We start from the raw sequence: 19971 nt of genomic DNA on the forward strand, positions 1-19971 counted from the left end.
ACACTGTACTTTCGTTTCGGGGTGGGGGGGATGTGATACTGCTTCCTGTGAGGTCTTTGAATGTGACTCGCCGGCCCACTGGGTGATAAAAAGTTCATGATCCAGCCCCACATTCAAAAAAGGTTGGACACCCCTGATCTAATACAATTAAATAGATTTTGCCAAAATAGTTAAGAATCAGGACAAATTCGGAATTGACATTTTAACTTATAAAAAGCAAAAATATTAATACTGCTGACTTGCACACAGTGTAAGCAAAAGAGAAATAGTCCTGTCAGTTTAAACTGAGAATCTGGATGACATTCCAAAATGACTAAGTCCCAGAGTTAGCATTAAATAGAAGAAGCAGTTAAGAGAAACCTAATTCTAGTACAGGTATATCACATCATTATTACTAAATTATCTCAGTGCAGCATGCAGTAGCAAACTGTCAAAGCAAAATATGGGCTTTATATGCTTGAGAATGGATTACTTAATGGGATGTAGATACTTGAAAATGGATTACTTAATAGGATCTTTACATTTGTGAAAATACACTTTGGGCACTGCTCTGCAGAAGAAATTTAGGTGGGAAACATGAACCTGATTCAGCAATCTAGTGCAAGCTCATCTTAGAAATACAGATTCAGATAAATGAAGAAAACCTGAAAAAGAATTTTCTAAGAAAAAATTAAAGTGCTCCCTACTATCGGATCCTCGAATGCCCAATTTATCCTCAGGCTTCCCATTCGTGATTCCACCAAAGGCTCTTTCTACAATGAAGGCAGTAATTTTGTCTTTTACTATGCCATCTTCATCAACAATCTCAGTCCTTGCAAAAACAGTAAAAATGTCAGCTAAGCCTCCATTTGATATCCAGACCTGGGGGTGGGGAGGTAAGAAGGGGAGGAAAAATAAAGAAGAATATATTTTCTCTTGCTTTGACAAAAATATTTCTGTATTTCATACCACACTGTCTAAGCACAAAACCAGCCTGGGAAACACCCCTATTCACCACCCCAAGTTCTAGTCTCCTGGCAGACACTGGGGTTCAATGGCCCTCAGACAATCACTACTTCCAAGTAAAACTAACCAGAGGATAACAATTTTGTTTTACGAGGACTTCTGAAGTCTTGAAATCTAGCTTTATTGTATTTTGGAATAAAACCAAAATAGAACATTTCACAGACATACATGCAAAAAAGTGCCATACAATGCAGTTCCAATTTTACTTCCAGAAGTGTCATTTTTTCCTTTAAAAGAGCCTGCAACATCCCTTCTAAAGGAAGGAAGGGAACAGAAAGAAAAGTTGTGGAGTTCTTCCATGTTTCCACATTCAGAGAGAAGGCTGAATCTCAAGCTCTCTGGAGAAGTTAGAAACAGGGAGTCAGGAAAAGCACAAAGTAGGGGGTCGGAGATGCAAAAAGCCCCAAAGAACATTTACAAACTGAGACGTTCCCCATCTTTATCAAAGGTTACTAGAGTTTACTCCCTGAGCAATGCACTTTACAATTTCTTTCTGCCCTGATTCAAAGCAAACTGGCTTTATTATGTAATCATTCTTTGCTAGCTTGGGATACCCAAGTTTGATTCAGCTAAGCCAGCCCACGTCTAATTTGGCAATGCTTTATGAGGCAAGAACGCTTATTAAAAAAAAACCCCAACCCCCCCCCCCCCAAAACAATAGCAGAAATATGTATTTAACCTCTCCATTCAATGGATTAATACCTTTGAACCATTTAGTAAGAAGTATTTCCCATCTTCACTCAACTTGGCTCTTGTCTGGATGGATGCAGCATCATTTCCACTATAATGCAAATTATTTGTTAAGGTTTGTTATTAAATGAACACACAATCACAAAACAACAAATACACCAATGTTGTTCCAATGTCTGAAGTTCTGTTTCTAAATAAAAATCAAACCTACTACAAGCAATGGCCACAAAAGAAACATGCCTTTAACTGAGGTGGTGTGAGTTCTAGATTTAAACATGCTTTATGCCAAATTGTTTCATATTGTTGATTTTAGAAACATGGCACAAACATAATCTAGAACACTACAAAAGCAACTCAATCCTGCCACACTTAGAAGTATATGAATGCATGATTAAAATCCAATCTCCTAAAAGAAGAGTTGGTTTGAAGCATATAGGCAGCCTCCTCAAAATTCATTCTCTTGTGACTGCACTTCCCTAAAGCAAGCAACACCAAAACTAAAACAAAAAAAAAATGCTCAGAGAATCAGCACTAGTGTACATGAACTGCTGCAGTGTACTGATGAACTTCAACTTTCAGGAGAGTAACGAAAATGTTTGAATGCTCTCATTCTTCTTAATTTGGAAACTTTCTCCGCAATCACCATCTATAGATATAGTTCTAACAGGAACGTAATCTTCCCTTTTTTTTTTTTTTTTTTTTTGGGTAAATTGACTCCCAAAATTCAAATTTGAAAAATGTCACTTGAGGCTGAGCCATAATGTTATTTGTTGCATGGACTGAAAAAAGGTGAAGAGTTTTTACAAAACCAGTTTCCCCTCGATATTTTAAAGGCATTCAACTGTTAAAAAGGACTCTAATAAAATGCACCGTAGGTTACAATATACTGTGTCTCAGTGACTTCAGGGCAAATTTGAAAACTTTAAAACTTATAAACTGTAAAAATTTGAAGCTGCAGCTAACAGTTATGAGGCTTATTGCCCCTCAATCCTTTCAAAATGAAAACTGGGAAACCATCCGTAATAAATGTTGTATTTAAAGTATACCCTTTCTGTGTTCGTTAGAACATGAAATATTCTGATGTTACTGATACAGCACTAAATAACATCCTAAATAAATGTACCTTCTCCTGCCTTAAATTGTTCATATGGACTAAATTTGACTCAATTTCAAAATTAACTTAAAGTTTCTAAGGCAAGCACTTCTGGAAATAAAATTAAGCTAAGCAAATATATCATAAGAATTTTAAAATTTGGTTAGAAGTGCCTATATTCCTTTGTGCATCACTTGCTAGAAGAATTAAAAACAATCCCTTTGACCTAATTCTCCATGGAAGAAAGTGGATTATGTAGTTTAAAATATCATTAGTTAGATGCACCGATTTTATACTGTAGTCACACACCATAGAGGTGATTCTAAGTAGGTAAATAGACAAGGTAAAGCAAACTACCTGGTATTTGCCATTTAAAAAACAAGTTAGTGTTTAAAGTGCCACTGTGTCCTACCTCCTGCCTGATTTCAGTCCAACACGGCTAACTACCTCCCTCTACTTATAATTGTAATTAAATAGTTTTTTGAGTTTCTATGAAGCTATTTAAATTGTCTGAGTTTCAGAACATTTCTACCACAGCAACTAACCCTTCATTTGCTCTTTATTTCTGTCAACACACTGAATGAACGGGTGTCTCTGGCCTAGGAAGGGCTGGAAGAATTAATGCAACTTAAATCAAATAATGCTTAGTAATTTAATGGAAACTATAATGTGCAGCTTCATGGGAGGAGATGGATTATGTAGTCTGAAATATCATGTTAAAAACATTGACTGTATATTACAGTCACACACAATAGATGCAATTCTAAATATGTGAATAGCCATTGTAACAAACAAGCTAATTGGTGTTTGTAAGCAAGAAAACAAAATATTTTCCTATTTAAACCTTTCAAAGCAAATAAAAATAGTACCTTCCGGTTTCTGTAAGGCAAAAAGCCGCAATATGCTCCCCAGATGCCAATTTAGGCAGGTACTTTGCTTTCTGTTCATCAGTGCCAGCAATCAGAATTCCCTAAACAAATAAATTAATAAAAAGACTTAACATCCTGATATGTGAGCAGTACCACTTAGCACGCACAGTTTAGGTCACAGTATAAAGAGACTTAATTAATACATTACAAATACATTATCATTATATTTTAATACACATTAAGCTTGTTCTGGACTGATTAACCAAGACTCATCAACTGCTTGCATACCTTGATTTGTTATTTAAACTTCCTATTTCATGAGTGAAATTTTTTCTACCTGTTAGTCTCAAACTGCCCAATGACAACAAACATGGACAGAGGTGGTTAGCTGTGTACAGCAGAAGGTAGGACAAAGTGGCACCTTAGGGCCCAAGGAGACATTACATTTGTGGAGAAAGTCCACATAATTAAAAAAAAGTCTTCGGTCATTCTTGCGTATATTGTGTTCATCTACTATTATATGCAAGACAGATACAAGACAGCTATGAACAAATCTTATTTTTAAAGCCAGTACATATGGGCATTTTCACACATGAAAGCACCATAATGCTTGGTGCTTTGAACAGCGCTGCATCGCTTGCAGTTGTATAAGCAGCAAAATGCATGTCAACGCTGAGAAAATGGCAGTGGCACACTTTTGAACTAACACACAGAAGGTGCTTTAGTTCAAAAGTGTACTGCTGCCATTTTCTGCATGCTGATGTAGATATTGCCGCTTATACCACTGCATGCAGCACAGTATGGTGTGCATCAGCTCATACTGATTAATTGAGTCTACTCTGAAGCGGTGGATCTCCAGTGTGTTGAAAGACAAAAACATATGTGTATAAATGCCCTATGTGCCAGTTTTGAGGGGGGAGTGGGGTGGGAAATCAGATGTGGAGTTCTTCCCAAAAACTCACGTTGTTTATACCTGGAGGGGGTAGGAGGAGGTGTTGTTTTGTTTTTTTAAATACATTTCTTGTTGTTTTCATTGTGTCTTTGTCTGTCTCATAGTTTAAGTCTTCTTAAAAATATGATGCGGTGCCATGTCTTCTACATATTAAACACCTGGGGAACAATTCCCTGCTGCATAGATTTTTCGGGCCGATACCAATGGCCGATTTTTAACTAGCCTTACCCGGTAATACCGATCCAATTGCTGATATGCAGCCGAGCTGGTAAGTCAGTGGGGGGAAGGAGTGTGGGGGAGGGAAATGGCATGAGGGAAGTGGTTCAGTGCTCCCATGGTGAGGGAGGGAGCGGGGTGGGGGGCAAGCACTGCCCAGCTGAGGCAGGGTGGGGAGTGGGACAGAGCCACCGTTTGCCCGAGGAGTGTGGGGGGGGGGCAGCTCCCGCCGCTGTGTGCACCCCCAGGGGAGGCATGTGGGGCACGTGCCCCTCTGGATCTTTGCATGGGACAAGGGCGGGCTGCCACAGGCACTGAGGCCAGGGCTGCTCCAGCCTCTTCCTGGTGGCTGCGCTTGGGCTGGGCAGGCAGCAGCAATGCTGGGAGGGGGGCTACAACAAATTCTGGGGAGGCTGTAGCCCACCCTGTGGCCCCCCCCTCTCAGCACCACCACCACCACCTGCCCACACAGATCCAGAGGGCAAATGTTCCCCATGACTCCCATGCTCCCCCTCCGCCCCCAGACGAGCCACGGCTCTGTCCTGCGCCCTGCCCCAGCCCTATTACTTCCCTCACTGCGGGGGCCTGGATCTGCGCCCCCTTCCTCCACAACAGACTTATCAGCCAGACGCTGCTTTCCAAGCTGGTGGGCTACGTGCATGCTGCAGCTGTGTGCATGCATGCAACATTTATCAGTGATATTATCGGCTATATTTGCCAAAAAAGGCCAATTGCCAACAATTTCAATTTTCCTTTTATTGGTGCCAATATGATATGGACCGACATACTGGTACATCTCTACTATTCAGTACTGGTGACACCTCACCTTGGGTACTGTGTCCAGTCTTAGGCCCCACACTTCAAGCAGTATGTGGACAGTTTGGAAAGAGTCCAACAGAGAGCCACAAAAAATTAGATGTCTGGGAAGCAAGATGTATAAGGACAGGCTGAAAGAACTAGAGTTATTTAGTCTGGAGAAGAATAGTGTGTGAGGGAATTTCATAACAATTTTCAAATACCTGACAGATGATTACAGAAAGGATGGAGACAGACTTTCGTCTGGCTATAGGGCAGTGCAATGGCTCAAACTGCAGAAAAAATTTAGGCTGGATTCTGGAGAGAACTTTCTGATTCTGAGGAAGGTCAAATATTGGATTAGTTATCTAGAAAAGCTGCAAAATCCACATCCCTGGAAATTTTCAAGAAGAGGTTGAAGACACTTGGCTGGGATGGTTTAGTTAGGGATGGCAACTTAAGTAGGGGGCTGGACTAGATGACTGTAACAGGGAGTCTGAGGCTCCTGTTACTTTAACAGGAAAGTGCAGCAGGCTAATCTTGTTGTGTAGACAGGCAGCTGAGCTAAAGCTAGCTGCACTGCAATAAACTTGCAGTGTGGGGCAGATTTCCAGGCAGCCTGACGGTAAAGGTTGTAAGCAGCTGGATTAAGACACAGCAGGGAAAGGCAAGTTGGCCATTAGAAAAATGGGGAAACCCCTGCATATGACTAAGAAGTCACCTGACCAGAAGCAACAGAGCTTCAGGGCTTAAGCTCAGCATCTAAAGCAAGACAGACAGTCTGGCCCTGCAGATGCTGCACGGAGCAGATCTCCTGTGAGAGAGGGGCCTGGCAGGAAACATCCTGGCAGGCACCCAAGCCACTCATGAGTACTGGGAGGTAAGATCTTGAAGGAAAGTAGGGCTTGCAGGGTGACACTGACCCAGAGCAAGGGAGACTTAGTTTGGAAGTGGGTGCTTATGTTTGTCTTACAGTTAAGCTTCATAACAGAGAACCAGATTGTGGCTGTAGGGGTGGACTGGAGGGAGGCTGGGACTGAGAAACCAGGCCAGTGCAAGTTGACCTAGACTTAGAAGTTCACAGCTAGAGCAACCAGTGGGCCAAAGCTAAGAGGGCTGAAGCCTGTGCAAGCTTGTGCATGGATCAAGAGTAACATCTGAGTCTTAGGTATGGCTGCAGGGGAAGACAGAGGCCATGATTATTGCCCCAAGGCAGCTTGTGCTCTAAGGCACAGACAGAGCCAGAGGAGTGAAATGGGGGACAGCCAGGCATGTGAGACAGATAGTGGAGGGACAGAGGCTCATCCAAGGCTAACTTGAGATGGTAGTCATTCTCCAAGCAAACAGAAGCAAAACATCACTGTGAAAGACATTCCTTATGGCTTGTTCTCTGTTCTCATAGAGAAGGCTGGTGTACAGTAATGGTATGTATGATATTTAATGGTATCCACAGTATTAAATATGGTGTTTTATAAAAAATTGTCAGAAGACTCTAGTTTCTTCAGGAAGAAACTCCCCTACCATCTGCACAAGCATGGGGACTGAATTAGCCTCTTTACCACTCCAATACAGCATGCATTAAATTTACTGGTCTTACTGCACATGCACTGTAAATAAAAAGGCATTCATTTCCAAAGCTCACAGTCAAACAAAGAACAGGTATATGACCTACCTCAAACTATTTTACATAAATGCATGCAATAACATTTCAGTTCATTTTTACCTACTTGGTTGCACAGCACTTTATATGTTTATAGACAGGTCTTCTCATCAAAAAGCAAGACAAAACACAAAGTGTAAGTTTTCACACAAACAGCTAGTTTCCTTTGGTACCAGTCCAGAACGCTGAGTTCCAATGAATTTTTTTGCTCTTAGCCCAAAGAGTCTAAGAATGGCCTCAACAACAAAACAACACCTATATTTTGGACAACGCTTGACATCAGTCTACTGCAAAGTGCTTTAATAAAGGAGGTTAGCATTACTATTCCCATTTTACAGGAAACAAAACTGTAAGTTAGATAGTAAATACTTAAAGAGCACACCACATGTTTAGTTATAGAAAGTAGCTCCTATCATCAAGAAGAATTCACTATTTCCAGGTTTCAGAATATTGCTACTTATCTCAGGAAAAGACACTAAAAAGTTAGAAACCTGTAACTGTAGCATAGTAGACTTTTATTCTGCAATACAGCATACTAATTCCCAGTCCTCTAAACTTCCTCAGTCTGCTGCCTCTGCCAACCTACCTATACATCATTGCCTTCTTCCTATCAAATGTCCTCATTTTAGTTGCCCATTTAGGTAATGCATACAAATTCAATATTCTCACTTAAAAAAAATCTCTTGAATTAGTTGCTAAATTCATAAAACTGAGTTTAGAGGGAAAAAATTCAATAAAAACCCATCTCTTACTATTTCCTGCATTATACACTTCACATTAGATCTTCATCCTAAGTTTGAACCCTGCACTGAGCTCCTGGCAGGAGAAAAGTAGGAAAGCCCCTGAACAGCCTACAGCAAATACAAATTTAAGATGCATTATTACTCATGCATGGGTAAATAAGGCTTCCTTGTTTTTATTAGCCTATTTCAGGTTTCATCCACAAGTACCTGACCTTTGAATATATACATCTCATCTGGCCTCTACAAACAAAATACAATATGTAAGGTAATAAAATAACCTTACCTTAAGCCCAATAGCTTGATGAGCTGCCAAAGTAACTGCAATAGATGCATCCAGAGAAAATATTTCTCCTAAGAATGCATACATAGTATTTGAAAAACCAAGACCACCTAGAAAAAAGTTAACTTGCGTAAATACACAGCAAAACTTTAGAAATATTCCTATAGAAAGAAATAATTGAAGCACAGAAACAACAATTAACTGGGCAAGACTTTACAGTTTCATAGATTTCATAGACATTAGGGCTGGAAGGGACCTTGGAAGATCTTTGAGTCCAGCCCCCTGCCCCAGGGGCAGGAAGTCAGCTGGGGTCACAGGATCCCAGCAAGATAAACATCCAATTGACTCCAAAGGAATCCAGAGTAGGTGCTTGCACCACCTCTGACGGCAGTCTGTTCCAGGTCTTGGGGGCTCCAACTATAAAGAAGTTCTTCCTTATGTCCAGCCTGAAACTGTCTTGGAGAAATTTGTGACCATTTGACCTTGTCATCCCATGGGGCACTCTGGTGAACAGGCATTCCCCCAGTCCTGATGTATACCCCTTGTATACTTATACTTATGATACACTTCCCCCATTTCCCATTTCCCTCCATATCCAATATATTTCCTTTTGAAGCATGTGGTATATTCACAAAGTGAACTTTATATTTTAGTAGTAGAAAGAGAAATGCCTTAAGCAAAAAGCTAATGTTGATGGCTTTTGAAATTATGTATGGTTACCACAGGTACTGGCATCAGATATTTAAGTCTTATCCAAACTACTGATATACATGCACACCAAGGATCACCCTGATACAATTCACTGAAGGCAGTAAAAGTGTGAGGATGCTCTTTCATAAACAGATAAAAGCCACCCACTGTTCTTGTAGTGTTACAGAATTCTGGTTCTGCAAATGTAGAGCCAGTCAGCAGAGGGCACATAGCCTACGAGCTGTAGGATAGCGTGCCATTCTTATGGTAACTGACAGAAAAACAAGGACATGACCGGAAAGCACAAGCAATGAGGGCTCCACTTTATCCAACAGAGAAGGGAGAGGAAAAGCAAGATGCCAGCAAAAGTGATAGAAGACATTTTAGATTCATGTTTTTTAAAAGTGTATTAATGGGGAGGAGTTAATATTGAATTTAATATTAAACAAATCCATCAAGAAACTAATGTAATGCCCAAGAAACTAATGTAATGCCAGTATGGACTTAATCTCTATTCTCTGATCTCCCTGTTTATTTCTAAGGAGCCCCGTCCAATTGCATGATCATAAAATATTTTTCTATATGTTCTGTATTTCTGTATATAGTAATACTTTACAGTGCCATGTATTGTTACACCAAGACAAAAGAGTCTAGCAAAGTCGCATAGCTGACAATGCATGGTAAAACCATGCTATGAACTCTATTTACTTGAATCCAAGATGAGATTTTCTTCCTCCATTCAACATGTGGGAAAGAGACTAGTTTTGGATTCAAGTACCAGCCCAAGGCAAACAGCAGCTCTGGTCTGGGCCTGAAGCCATATCTGAAGCTGCTGCCTACCCCAGAGTCATCAGCAATCCCTTGATTTGAGTACAATCTCTACCATAGCTCACTGACAGGTCTTGAGGTGCCTTAAGAGTCCAATCCTTGAAACACACACAGATCCTTCATCTGCTGAAGTTTTGGGTCTTCCTGCAGGGGAGAGTAAACTGCAAGTTGGGATTCCTCTCCTTTTACTTCCTCCACTCTCTTCTCTGTTTCAAGGGCAAGACACTTTATCTCAAAAAAGGCTGCCTCTTGGATGAGGTTACAGAGCCACTGGAGTCAGTTAGTAGCCAGCTCCTCCCAACTCTTGATGCTTACAACCATTTTCCTGAGGTATGCCTTCAATGTGTCCTAGGAGCATTTTCTCTGGTCAGAAGATCTCAGGCGGTTACCAAGCTGGGAATACAGTAGTTGTTCTGGGACTTGAGAGTCAGGCATCCATACACAAAGTCCAGTCCAGTGAAGTTGGTGGTTGAGAATCACTAGCTCAGTGCTCGTAACTTTGACCTCAACATGGATATTTGTGTTTGTAAGGCTATCTTCCCATTTGACATGGAGGATTTTCCAGAGGCTTCATTGGTGATACCTGTCCAGGCTCTTGAGATGATAATAGTAAGTCACCCATGTTTCACATCCGTAGAGGGGAGTCGGGCAATGACTGCATTGTAGTCTTGATGTCTTTCCAAAGATCATGATGAATAAAGACACACCAAAGCAAATTTCCCATATGAGGCACTTGTGCATTGGATCCTGTGCTGGATCTCCTCATCAGTGCCCACTCTGAAACAGGTGACTAGTGAGGTAGGGGAAGTGCTCAACTACTTTCAGGTTCTTTCTCTTGATGATAATTTGGGGAGAGGGATAAGGGGGGGTCACATTCATGGACTCAGACAGGCTGATACAGCACTTCAGGCCCCTCCATGCTGAAAGAGAGGCCCACATTTAGTGAGCTTCTCCAAAGAGATTCAGTGAAGTCTTGAAGTTTTCCTCAGTGGGTGCAAGAATGGCACAGTTGTCAGTATACTGAAGGTCAAGAATTATTATTCTGAGTATGGGAAACCCTCGTTATTTGTGGTTTCAAATATTCGCGAAAGCTGAACCCTCATTTTAAATACACTTTAAGCCCTTACCAGAGCTCCTTGGGAGCTCCACGCTTGCTGCTACCACACTCCCACCACTGCACTCTTGCTGCTGGAGCCGTGCCCCCCAGAGCCACCAGGGGCACTGCATTCATGAACCCAGTGCCCTATTAGCGGATTTCACCATTTGCAGGGATCACGGGAATGTATCCCCTGCGAATGGCAAGGGTTACCTGTACTCTGGTCTTCAAGTAAAAAACAGTTACTCCAGGCTGGAGCTGAGGCTTGAGCCAGGGTAATTTATACAGCATTGGGAGTGCAGGGTAGACTGCACAATGGGGAAAGGGAAAGCAGAGAAGACCACGCAGTGACAGGGGAGCTGCTGCAGCTCTGGCTCCAGGCCTGACCTGGGGTGCAGGCTGGAGGCTCCTGCTGCTGACACCACCTGGCCAGGGCAGGAGTCATCACGGGCTCTACATCCTAGGCCGAAGGCAGATCCAGATCTTCCATATAAGATAAGCAGTAGCAAGGGAAGCTAAGTGACTGGGGGGCAAGCCGAAGTGAGGGGACAAGTGGCCAGGGGGCACAGGAGTGGGAAGAGGGGGTGGGTGGAGAAAGAGGAATTTCAAAAGATGCACTTCAGTCTTGGTTTTAATTTGGCATATTGCTGTACAGGTTTTAAAACTGCTTATTCAAACCCTGTGATCTACAGGTCTGACTGCATGTCTATTAACATTTCCATTGTTCGTACTAATAAAGTACTGAATTTATTGATCAATGTGCTACCCCACTGTAAAGTAACAGGAAACTATGGCTGTGCCAAAGTAACCTATTTATACAGTCCAGTGAGTCAGCACCCCCAAGACCATAAAACAAGAGCAAAGAAAGTTGCATTTAAATTGACACTTGAATCAGCATAGATATCAACACTTACCAAATTGCAATCCATAAAATTCAGAGACAAAATGCCTCATGAAAATGGATTTCCCCTTCCCTGGAGTTTTACAAAATAATTACAACAGGCAATGCTAAGTCCTCTAACGAGTCAGGACAATAGATTTCTCAACTCATGGAGTACCAAATGAGTTTGTACACTACAGCTGTTTAGAATTGCTACACAAAGCACAAATGTGAGCACATATGGCATCCCAATTTCCCTAGAGTCCTTTGACTCGAGGTCTATATTGCTTATGGGCCCTAATGAGAATCTGCTAAAGGCCATCAACATTCAGATCCCATTCCACCTGAAAACACCTACCTCTAGCTCCACAGCCATTGAGCAGGACATAGCAAATTATTAGCATACATGCAACAAGCACTACATTGTCCTTCAAATTATGTCATGTTCCCTAGGTAGATGTCAACTATGCCATCTACCAAGTACACACAGCACCACTTTACAAATAAAAAAGTAACAATTCCTTTGGTGTCCCCTGTTGCTTGGTTATTGTTCCATAAGCCATAAGAGGAGGGAATAGGTATGGTCCCATAATATATTGGTAGGTATCAACACTCCATGGGTAATCATATTACCTGGAAAACACTAGCTTATTCAAGTGTTTCACTTCCTCAGAATCCTAGTGTCACATGCAATGCCTGTGCTGCCAACATCGGTGTTCTGCTTCCTCAAGAAGAACTTCTGGGACAACAACGACCTTCCCAAGTCTGGAAAGTAATAGGATCTCACTATTCTCTGGTAGCTCTCTTGCTGTAGGAATACTACTCTGCACCTAGGGATAGGGTTGCAATCATGCATCACATAATCCAAATTTGTTGTCATGTCTGCTACTGTAAATTTAACGGCTATTTCTCTTCTCCAGCCTTGCACATTTCTATAAATCTCAGACTTTCCAGAACCTCTCTCCCTTGGTTGCCTTACAACATGAGCACTTGGGTCACAACTGAGAGTGGGGCATCCAATGGATTTATGGTTGCTTTACATGTCTACACATATATTTAACCAAGGAATGTGCTGAGCTGACAAAGTTAACACATGACAACAGACTTCAGTAAATTGTTCCTTGCCAGCTGTTGAGGAGAGCGGTTGACTAACTGTTGCATCACAAATGGATTTATACAAAGTATTCTACTCTTCATGACAATAGAGAACCTGAAATATGTCCCCCATCTCCTAAGGGTGCTGAGAGACTGGGAAAAAAACCAAAAAACATGTTTTTCCAGAAGGAGCAGCAACTTAGTTCGACCAGGGTCTACAGTGTCTGTACAGATTGGGAGCTTCAGTGAGACTTCTTTGGTGCTTTTATCTAATAGTCGATTCAATTAAAAAAAAACAACACATTTTTTGTTTTTTTCCATGTCTGTCAGCATCCTTTTTATATAGGAGACATACCTCAGGTTCTTTAGTGGGGGATTCAATCAGCTATTAGGTAACAGCACCAGAAATCCCCACTAAAGTGCCCAGTCTACACAGATGCTGGGAAAGCCGGTCACAACTAATAATCTGCCTCATCTGGGCATGTGCTCAGCTCAGCACAGGAGCATCCCAAGTTTAAAGTGCTGTTATTCCCCCCCCACCCATGTCTGCAAGCAGCCAAAGGTACTAACAAGTTTTCAGATAAAACTGACTTATTGGTAGGGGTTTACTTAAATCATAGTTAAACTTACCAATTTTGTGGACAATCCCAGATTTCCCAGTTTCTGCAAAATCTGCAATTTCAGCAAACACCTACTTATCAGGTACTAACTTCGGCTCATGTGAACCCAGGAACTAAAAATGGAAACATTTCCCTTCTAACACAAAACTGGGTATTTTTTGGCAGCCATTTCTTAACATAAGCTGTCACTGACTGTTACAATGGTAACAGAAGCTGGAATTCCAGAAGCTGGAATACTGTATCAATCTTATACAGATCAGAATTGGGAAACTGTTTATCTGAACCTTTGTGATCTGCAAATATTAATATTTTAACCACACTTGGCATATCTAGAGCTTCTGCTAGTAACAATGTTCCTTCAATAAAAAATTCTCAAACAACAATGCTAGATATTTACATTAGAGTAAAACATGCACACTAACGAGATATTTTAGTATCCAACATTTAATAAGATATTTAAAAATAAACATCACTTAAAGTGTGAGAACAGCATTCTAGTCTCTCAAGTGTGGTATGGGAAGGCCCAGAGCATGTAAAGAAGGCTCTTGTTTACCACCCAACAACTTGCTAGATCTGCTTTATTTCAGGAGTTTAGGTTTAGAGAATAAAAACTATTAGAGTTTTCTAGCTGCATTTCTTCAGTAAAGCTTTTCAATGGGTAGACTCCAAAAGACAAGTCAAAATATATGAATCAAATAAAAGAAGCCTTTATGCTTCCCAGGAACTCTGTGGTCTGGCAGCAGAACTTGTTTCTTCCTCCCTTGGAAACAGTACAAGCAAAGTTAAACCCACCCTACCTGACTAGTTCCCAAAGATGAGTGCCCCCTTGAGTTTATTCTGATGCCTTGCTTGGTAGTTAGTTCCAAAAGCCCTCTGACTTGGCAGCATCTGTGGGCCAGGGTGAAGCAAGAGCAATATGCAGTAACAGGTCTATCACGCTGTTCAAGGCCTAGTCTGAGCCAGAGTTTTATACTAGAATTTCTGCTGACACTAACAGTGACTTGCTCGAAACAGTGTTAATGCCCATCAAACCTCAAGCTCTTGTAGCTGGATGCCCATCAAACCTCAAGCTGTCATAGCTGGATCCACCATAAAACTCCAGCAAATTTGAGTTATACAAACTGATCCAGTCCTAGATATCTGGTCTACAATAAGGACTGTGGCAGAAGTTAAGTTTAGGATGTGATTAATCATGTCTAAAGTAGGAACTCGGACACACATTCATGCAATTAATGGGAATAAGCCTAAGGGTTCAATTGGTGCCTATACTACTTCATGTAAGACACTGGGGAGGAATTCTTACAATACTCTACTGTGACCAGGCCATGATGAACTTTCTGGGAAGTATAAAAGGAGTAGTGTAAAAGGAAGTAAAGGAAAGAAGTAAAAGGAAAGTAGTGTCCCAGTTTCTGCACTTTTTGTTAGCTAAATTATCTGCTGCTCCAACACCAGAATTATGCCAGTAGGAAAATTTCATTTCAATATTCTCGTTTTTAATTTAAAACATGAAAAATAAGTGTCAGAGAGATGCTGCTCATTCATGGCAGATTCTAAGTATTTTTATCATTACTACAAAATGGCCTCTCAAAATATTCCATCTTGCTAGTTGAATAGATTTTTCTTTTCAATAAACCCGTAAAATCTCATTTTTTGTTCCCTTTTCCATGTTAACACACTGTATTCTAACATGCCATCATTACAAACCATAACAAAATAACATATGGAGAGGATGATGCACTGAAATGCATACTCTTTCAGAGCTTTCAAAACCAATTCTAACTGTCTTAATTGATGGAAAACACAGCAAAGAACGTTTTTAATGAAGTTCATGAGCTATGGTATAGTGAAAAAAGTAGCTCACTCAAAGTCAGTCTCTTCCTGTCTTCTGATATTCTCTTCCCTGCTAACACAACTGATACTTTAAAGCTGTTTAATCACATGAACACAGAAGCATAAAATTGCTATCGAGTAAGACTAGTAGGATGGATGCTGTCAGATTAATCTCTATTTCTTGGATATTGTATTACTGGTAATTTTTTCCTATGTAAAAAGTTAACTTTCATTAGGCTAGGGCTAGGGCTTGGGCTTTATCGAGCCAGGCCTCAAAAACCTCCAAGGTGGAAATTCCACCACCTCTCTAGGTAATCCATTCCAATCCTTCACCACCATCCTAGTGAGAAAGTTTTTCCTAATATCCAACCTAAACCTCCCTTGCTACACCTTGAGACCATTGCTGCTTGTTCTGTCATCTCTCCTGTATGCAGTGACTTTTGTTCGCATACTAACTTGCAGGAGCTGAATGATCCATCTCATACAACATGCTGGCAATCAAACTTGCTTCATAAATGAAAATCACACATGAACAGAAAAAAAATATGAGATTTCAATAAAACCCACTGCTTTTCAAACTCAGGAACTGCCACCATGAGGACATTTCAGCAAATTCACCCTGAAATGAATAAAAACCTAATGGGGACACCTGCTTGATCAGTGGAACACCTGCCATCCCATTGTTTCCTTAGGCCCCATTCTCAATTTGCTCCTCTGCACCTGTTTCAGGCAACTTTCTTCCTCCAACAGACAATAGCTCCCTCTCCTGATTTACCTCTGGTGGACAATAGCTTCCTCTCCTGAACTACCTCCAGTGGGTCCAGCTTCTTTCTGGGTGCATCTACACGTTTATTAATGTGCTATAATTATGGCACATTAAGTTTTGTACCTGTGGACATTTGTGCACATACATGTCATGCCTGGACACACCAGAATGCACTTGTGGTTTTTTAGAGGGCATTTTTACACATGCAAGCATTTTTAAAGGGCATTTTTACACATTAGAAGGCATTTTTACACGTGCAAGTGTTGCAGCACAGGGCGCGTTGAAAAGCGCCTGATGCTGTATCGCTTGCAGTTGTGTAAGTGGTGAAATGTGCATCAGTGTGGAGAAAAGGGCAGCAGTGCGCTTTTGAACTAAAACACCTCGTAAAAATGCCCTCTAATAACAGGTACTAAATGCACTGTAAATCAGCGCTACTGTGCATTACTGTAGATGAACTCTTTTTAGGTGACACTTAATGCCCATTGAACTAATCTACTGTGCGTTAGTACATTAGCACAGTTTTTGCCAGCCATGCTAATGAGCAGACGAATTAGTCCCAAAGGACATTCAGCACCTTCTGTAGATGTGCCGCCCTCCAGGTGCCAGTTCAAGTTCAGTCTTCTGCTCAAGACACCTCTCTTTGCCTTGGGTAATTAAAACCCAGCTTAGAACCCTCCTACCCTTGCCTACATGCCCTCTTTCTAGGACAGTGTCCCAGACTATGGCAGAGCTCTCTTCCTTATCCCATTCTATCCCTAGATATCAACTCTTCCTAGTTTTAATTGTGCTTCAGGGCTCCTTTCTTATCCCCTACCCAGCTTCATATTTGTTTCTCACCACCACTTAATACTCAACAGAGAGAAAGAAACAGTGAAAGCTTACTTCTCTGCCTATCCAATGTACCTTTTGGAAACTCTTTTGGAGTAGCAGCCTCTACTGTAACAGCTGGAACTGCAGTCCAAAGCCAATAACTGTGCCGCCTACCTACAGCCTCTGGTAGCCACAGGATCAGCTCTACTGCAGGCAGAAATCTAGAGCTAACAGGAATCTCTCAGGAGGGGAAAAGTTTTATACTATAAAATCACAACACTTGTGAAAACTCAAGAGTCGACAGCACTGCAGATGTGTTCAGGGGTGACCTGCTGCAAAAATGAATGAACATGATAAAACTGCCATTTACTATAGTTTGTATAATACCAGAGCTGTTCAACTGGCAGCCCATAAGAAGTTAATGCAGGCTCCTACCCAGTTACTGAAACCATCCCCATTACGCCTGTAGCAGTGGCCAAGGTCTCCGGGGTAGGCATCACAATGGGAAGTCCAGTGAGCTTCCTGCCTATGAAACAGCTCTAGTGGGGATGCTCACACCAGCTGTTGTGGGGAGGGAGAAGACTCAACCACATGGTGGTGGCAGCAGGGCTGGGGAGTGGGGAACAGTAAAAAGGGGCTTGCACTGATGGCAGGGTAGGGCTCGCATAGCAGGGGCACCAGAAAGTGACACTACAGCGTGCCACCAACATGGTATGCAACCAATGCTGTGTGTGGAATATCTGGGGGGGTTATGGCAAATCACAAGCTGAGTATGACCAAACAGTGTGCTTTTGTTGCAAAAAAACCCAACATATCCTGGTTGCATTAACAGTGTCATTTGCAAATCAAGGGAAGTGACCCTACTCAGCATCAATAAGGCCTCACCTGGAGTACTATGTCCAGTCTTGGGTCCCACACTTTAAAAAAAGATGTGGACAGTTTGAAAAGAGTCTGGCACAGGGCAACAAACAAAAACTAGTTTAAAAGATGGATCCTGATTAGCTTAGGAAACGAATTGTATGTCTTGATTTCCTACAACAGCAAAGGACCAGACTTGATGATACAGGAGCTGCCTTTCAGTCCTACACTCATAGGTAACATTGAGATTTGACTTGAAATGTCCAGACTATTAATAATTGTGTTTATGGAAAAATGCAATGTCCCTTCAGAATTTTTTGGTTGAGGCAAGAGATTCTTTCCAACTTAGTGTCAGGTTAAATGTTATACTGATAATACTCTAGTATTCACTTTATTATACTAAATCCAACTGTTAGAATTTCAGACTAAAGAGTAATTTTATAATTCACGTGTAAAAAAGGTTTTACACTGTTACAATCCATATCCAAATAAAATATCAACGTACTGACAGTAAGACATGACTTAAGTTATATCCACATTACATAAAAGTGATATAAATACAAAAGCTGTTTCCCATGCCATCAGCCTGCAAATCCTGGGTATGATGAATGCTAAGCCACAGCCCAGAAGCAGATTTCTCTCTCTTTAGGATGTGCTCAGGGGATAGGAAGTAGTCTCATCATTACATATGTTAATGATGCATCACATTTATCAGCCTCAAGGCAGCATCTTTGGATTTATGTCCCTGACTCAAGGCAGAAGATCTTTTATTGATACATTGGACTTCAAAAAAGCTTTTGATCTGGTATCCCATGATCATCTCTTGGCCAAACTGGCCAGTTGTGGCCTTGGCTCCACCACGATCCGCTGGCTGGGAAATTGGCTCCGTGGTAGGACCCAGAGGGTTGTGATTGATGGCAGTCACTCATTGTGGTGCCCTGTGACCAGTGGGGTCCCTCAAGGCTCTGTCCTGGGACCCATACTGTTCAACATCTTCATTAACAATGTGGACATTGGAGTCAGGAGTGGACTGGCCAAGTTCGCCGATGACACCAAACTTTGGGGCAAAGCATCCACGCCAGAGGACAGGTGGGTGATCCAGGCTGACCTGGACAAGCTCAGCAAATGGGCAGACGAGAACCTCATGGTGTTTAACACCGAAAAATGCAAGGTTCTCCACCTTGGGAGGAAAAACGTGCAGCACCCTTATAGGCTCGGCAGTGCTACGCTGGTTAGCACTACAGAAGAAAGAGACTTGGGGGTCATCATTGACCACAAGATGAACATAAGCCTGCAATGCGATGCTGCAGCTAGTAAAGTGACCAAAACGCTGGCTTGCATCCATAGATGCTTCTCGAGCAAATCCCGGGACGTCTTTCTCCCCTTGGTGAGGCCGCAGTTGGAGTACTGCGTCCAGTTTTGGGCTCCACAATTCAAAAAGGATGTGGAGAAGCTTGAGAGAGTCCAGAGGAGAGCCACGCGCATTATCAGAGGTCAGGAAAACAGATCTTACGATGACAAGCTGAGAGCCATGGGACTCTTTAGCCTGGAAAAGCGCAGGCTCAGGGGTGATCTGATGGCCGCCTATAAGTTTATCAGGGGTGACCACCAGGATCTGGGGGAACATCTGTTCACCAGAGCGCCCCAAGGGATGACGAGGTCGAACGGTCACAAACTCCTGCAAGACCGTTTCAGGCTGGACATAAGGAAGAATTTCTTTACTGTCCGAGCCCCCGAGGTCTGGAACAGTCTGCCAGCGGAGGTGGTTCAAGCACCTACATTGAACACCTTCAAGAGTAAATTGGATGCTTATCTTGCTGGGATCCTATGACCCCAGCTGACTTCCTGCCCTTTGGGCAGGGGGCTGGACTCGATCTCCCGAGGTCCCTTCCAGCCCTAATGTCTATGAAAAAAAAATCTATGAAATCTTTTATTGATACATTGGACTGTAGTCAATATAGTTGATGATGACTTTTTGGAGATGAACTACCTGGAACTTCTGACAACATAAAAAAAAAATTATGAGACTAACCTAATACTGGGATTCTGGGAATGACTCCTGAGGATCTGTCACAGCCCTTTAGAAATCTTTCCATACTATCCTGATATGCTCTAATTTACTCTCATGAAATAATCAGGATCTAGTCAATGGGACCTGGTTGCAAAATTCCTTATGCTAAAAATTTTTGTCCTTA

General features: G+C 41.8%; 1 protein-coding gene across 2 annotated transcripts in view; it reads right to left on the reverse strand.

Annotated features, from left to right (window-relative positions):
* ACAD9 (acyl-CoA dehydrogenase family member 9) overlaps positions 1-19971 on the reverse strand; it is a 63435-nt gene that overhangs the window by 32036 nt on the left and 11428 nt on the right. For both annotated transcript variants that reach the window (XM_090022238.1, XM_090022236.1), the window contains exons 4-7: positions 8307-8413; positions 3658-3758; positions 1708-1786; positions 687-861 (exon numbers count right to left, since the gene is read on the reverse strand). In XM_090022238.1, coding sequence (XP_089878364.1) covers positions 687-861; positions 1708-1786; positions 3658-3758; positions 8307-8413 — 462 coding nt within the window. The remainder of the gene's footprint in view (positions 1-686; positions 862-1707; positions 1787-3657; positions 3759-8306; positions 8414-19971) is intronic.

The sequence above is a fragment of the Crocodylus siamensis genome, chromosome 11 (assembly GCF_052110815.1).
Source record: "Crocodylus siamensis isolate JL-2025a chromosome 11, ASM5211081v1, whole genome shotgun sequence".
Lineage (NCBI taxonomy): Eukaryota > Metazoa > Chordata > Crocodylia > Crocodylidae > Crocodylus > Crocodylus siamensis.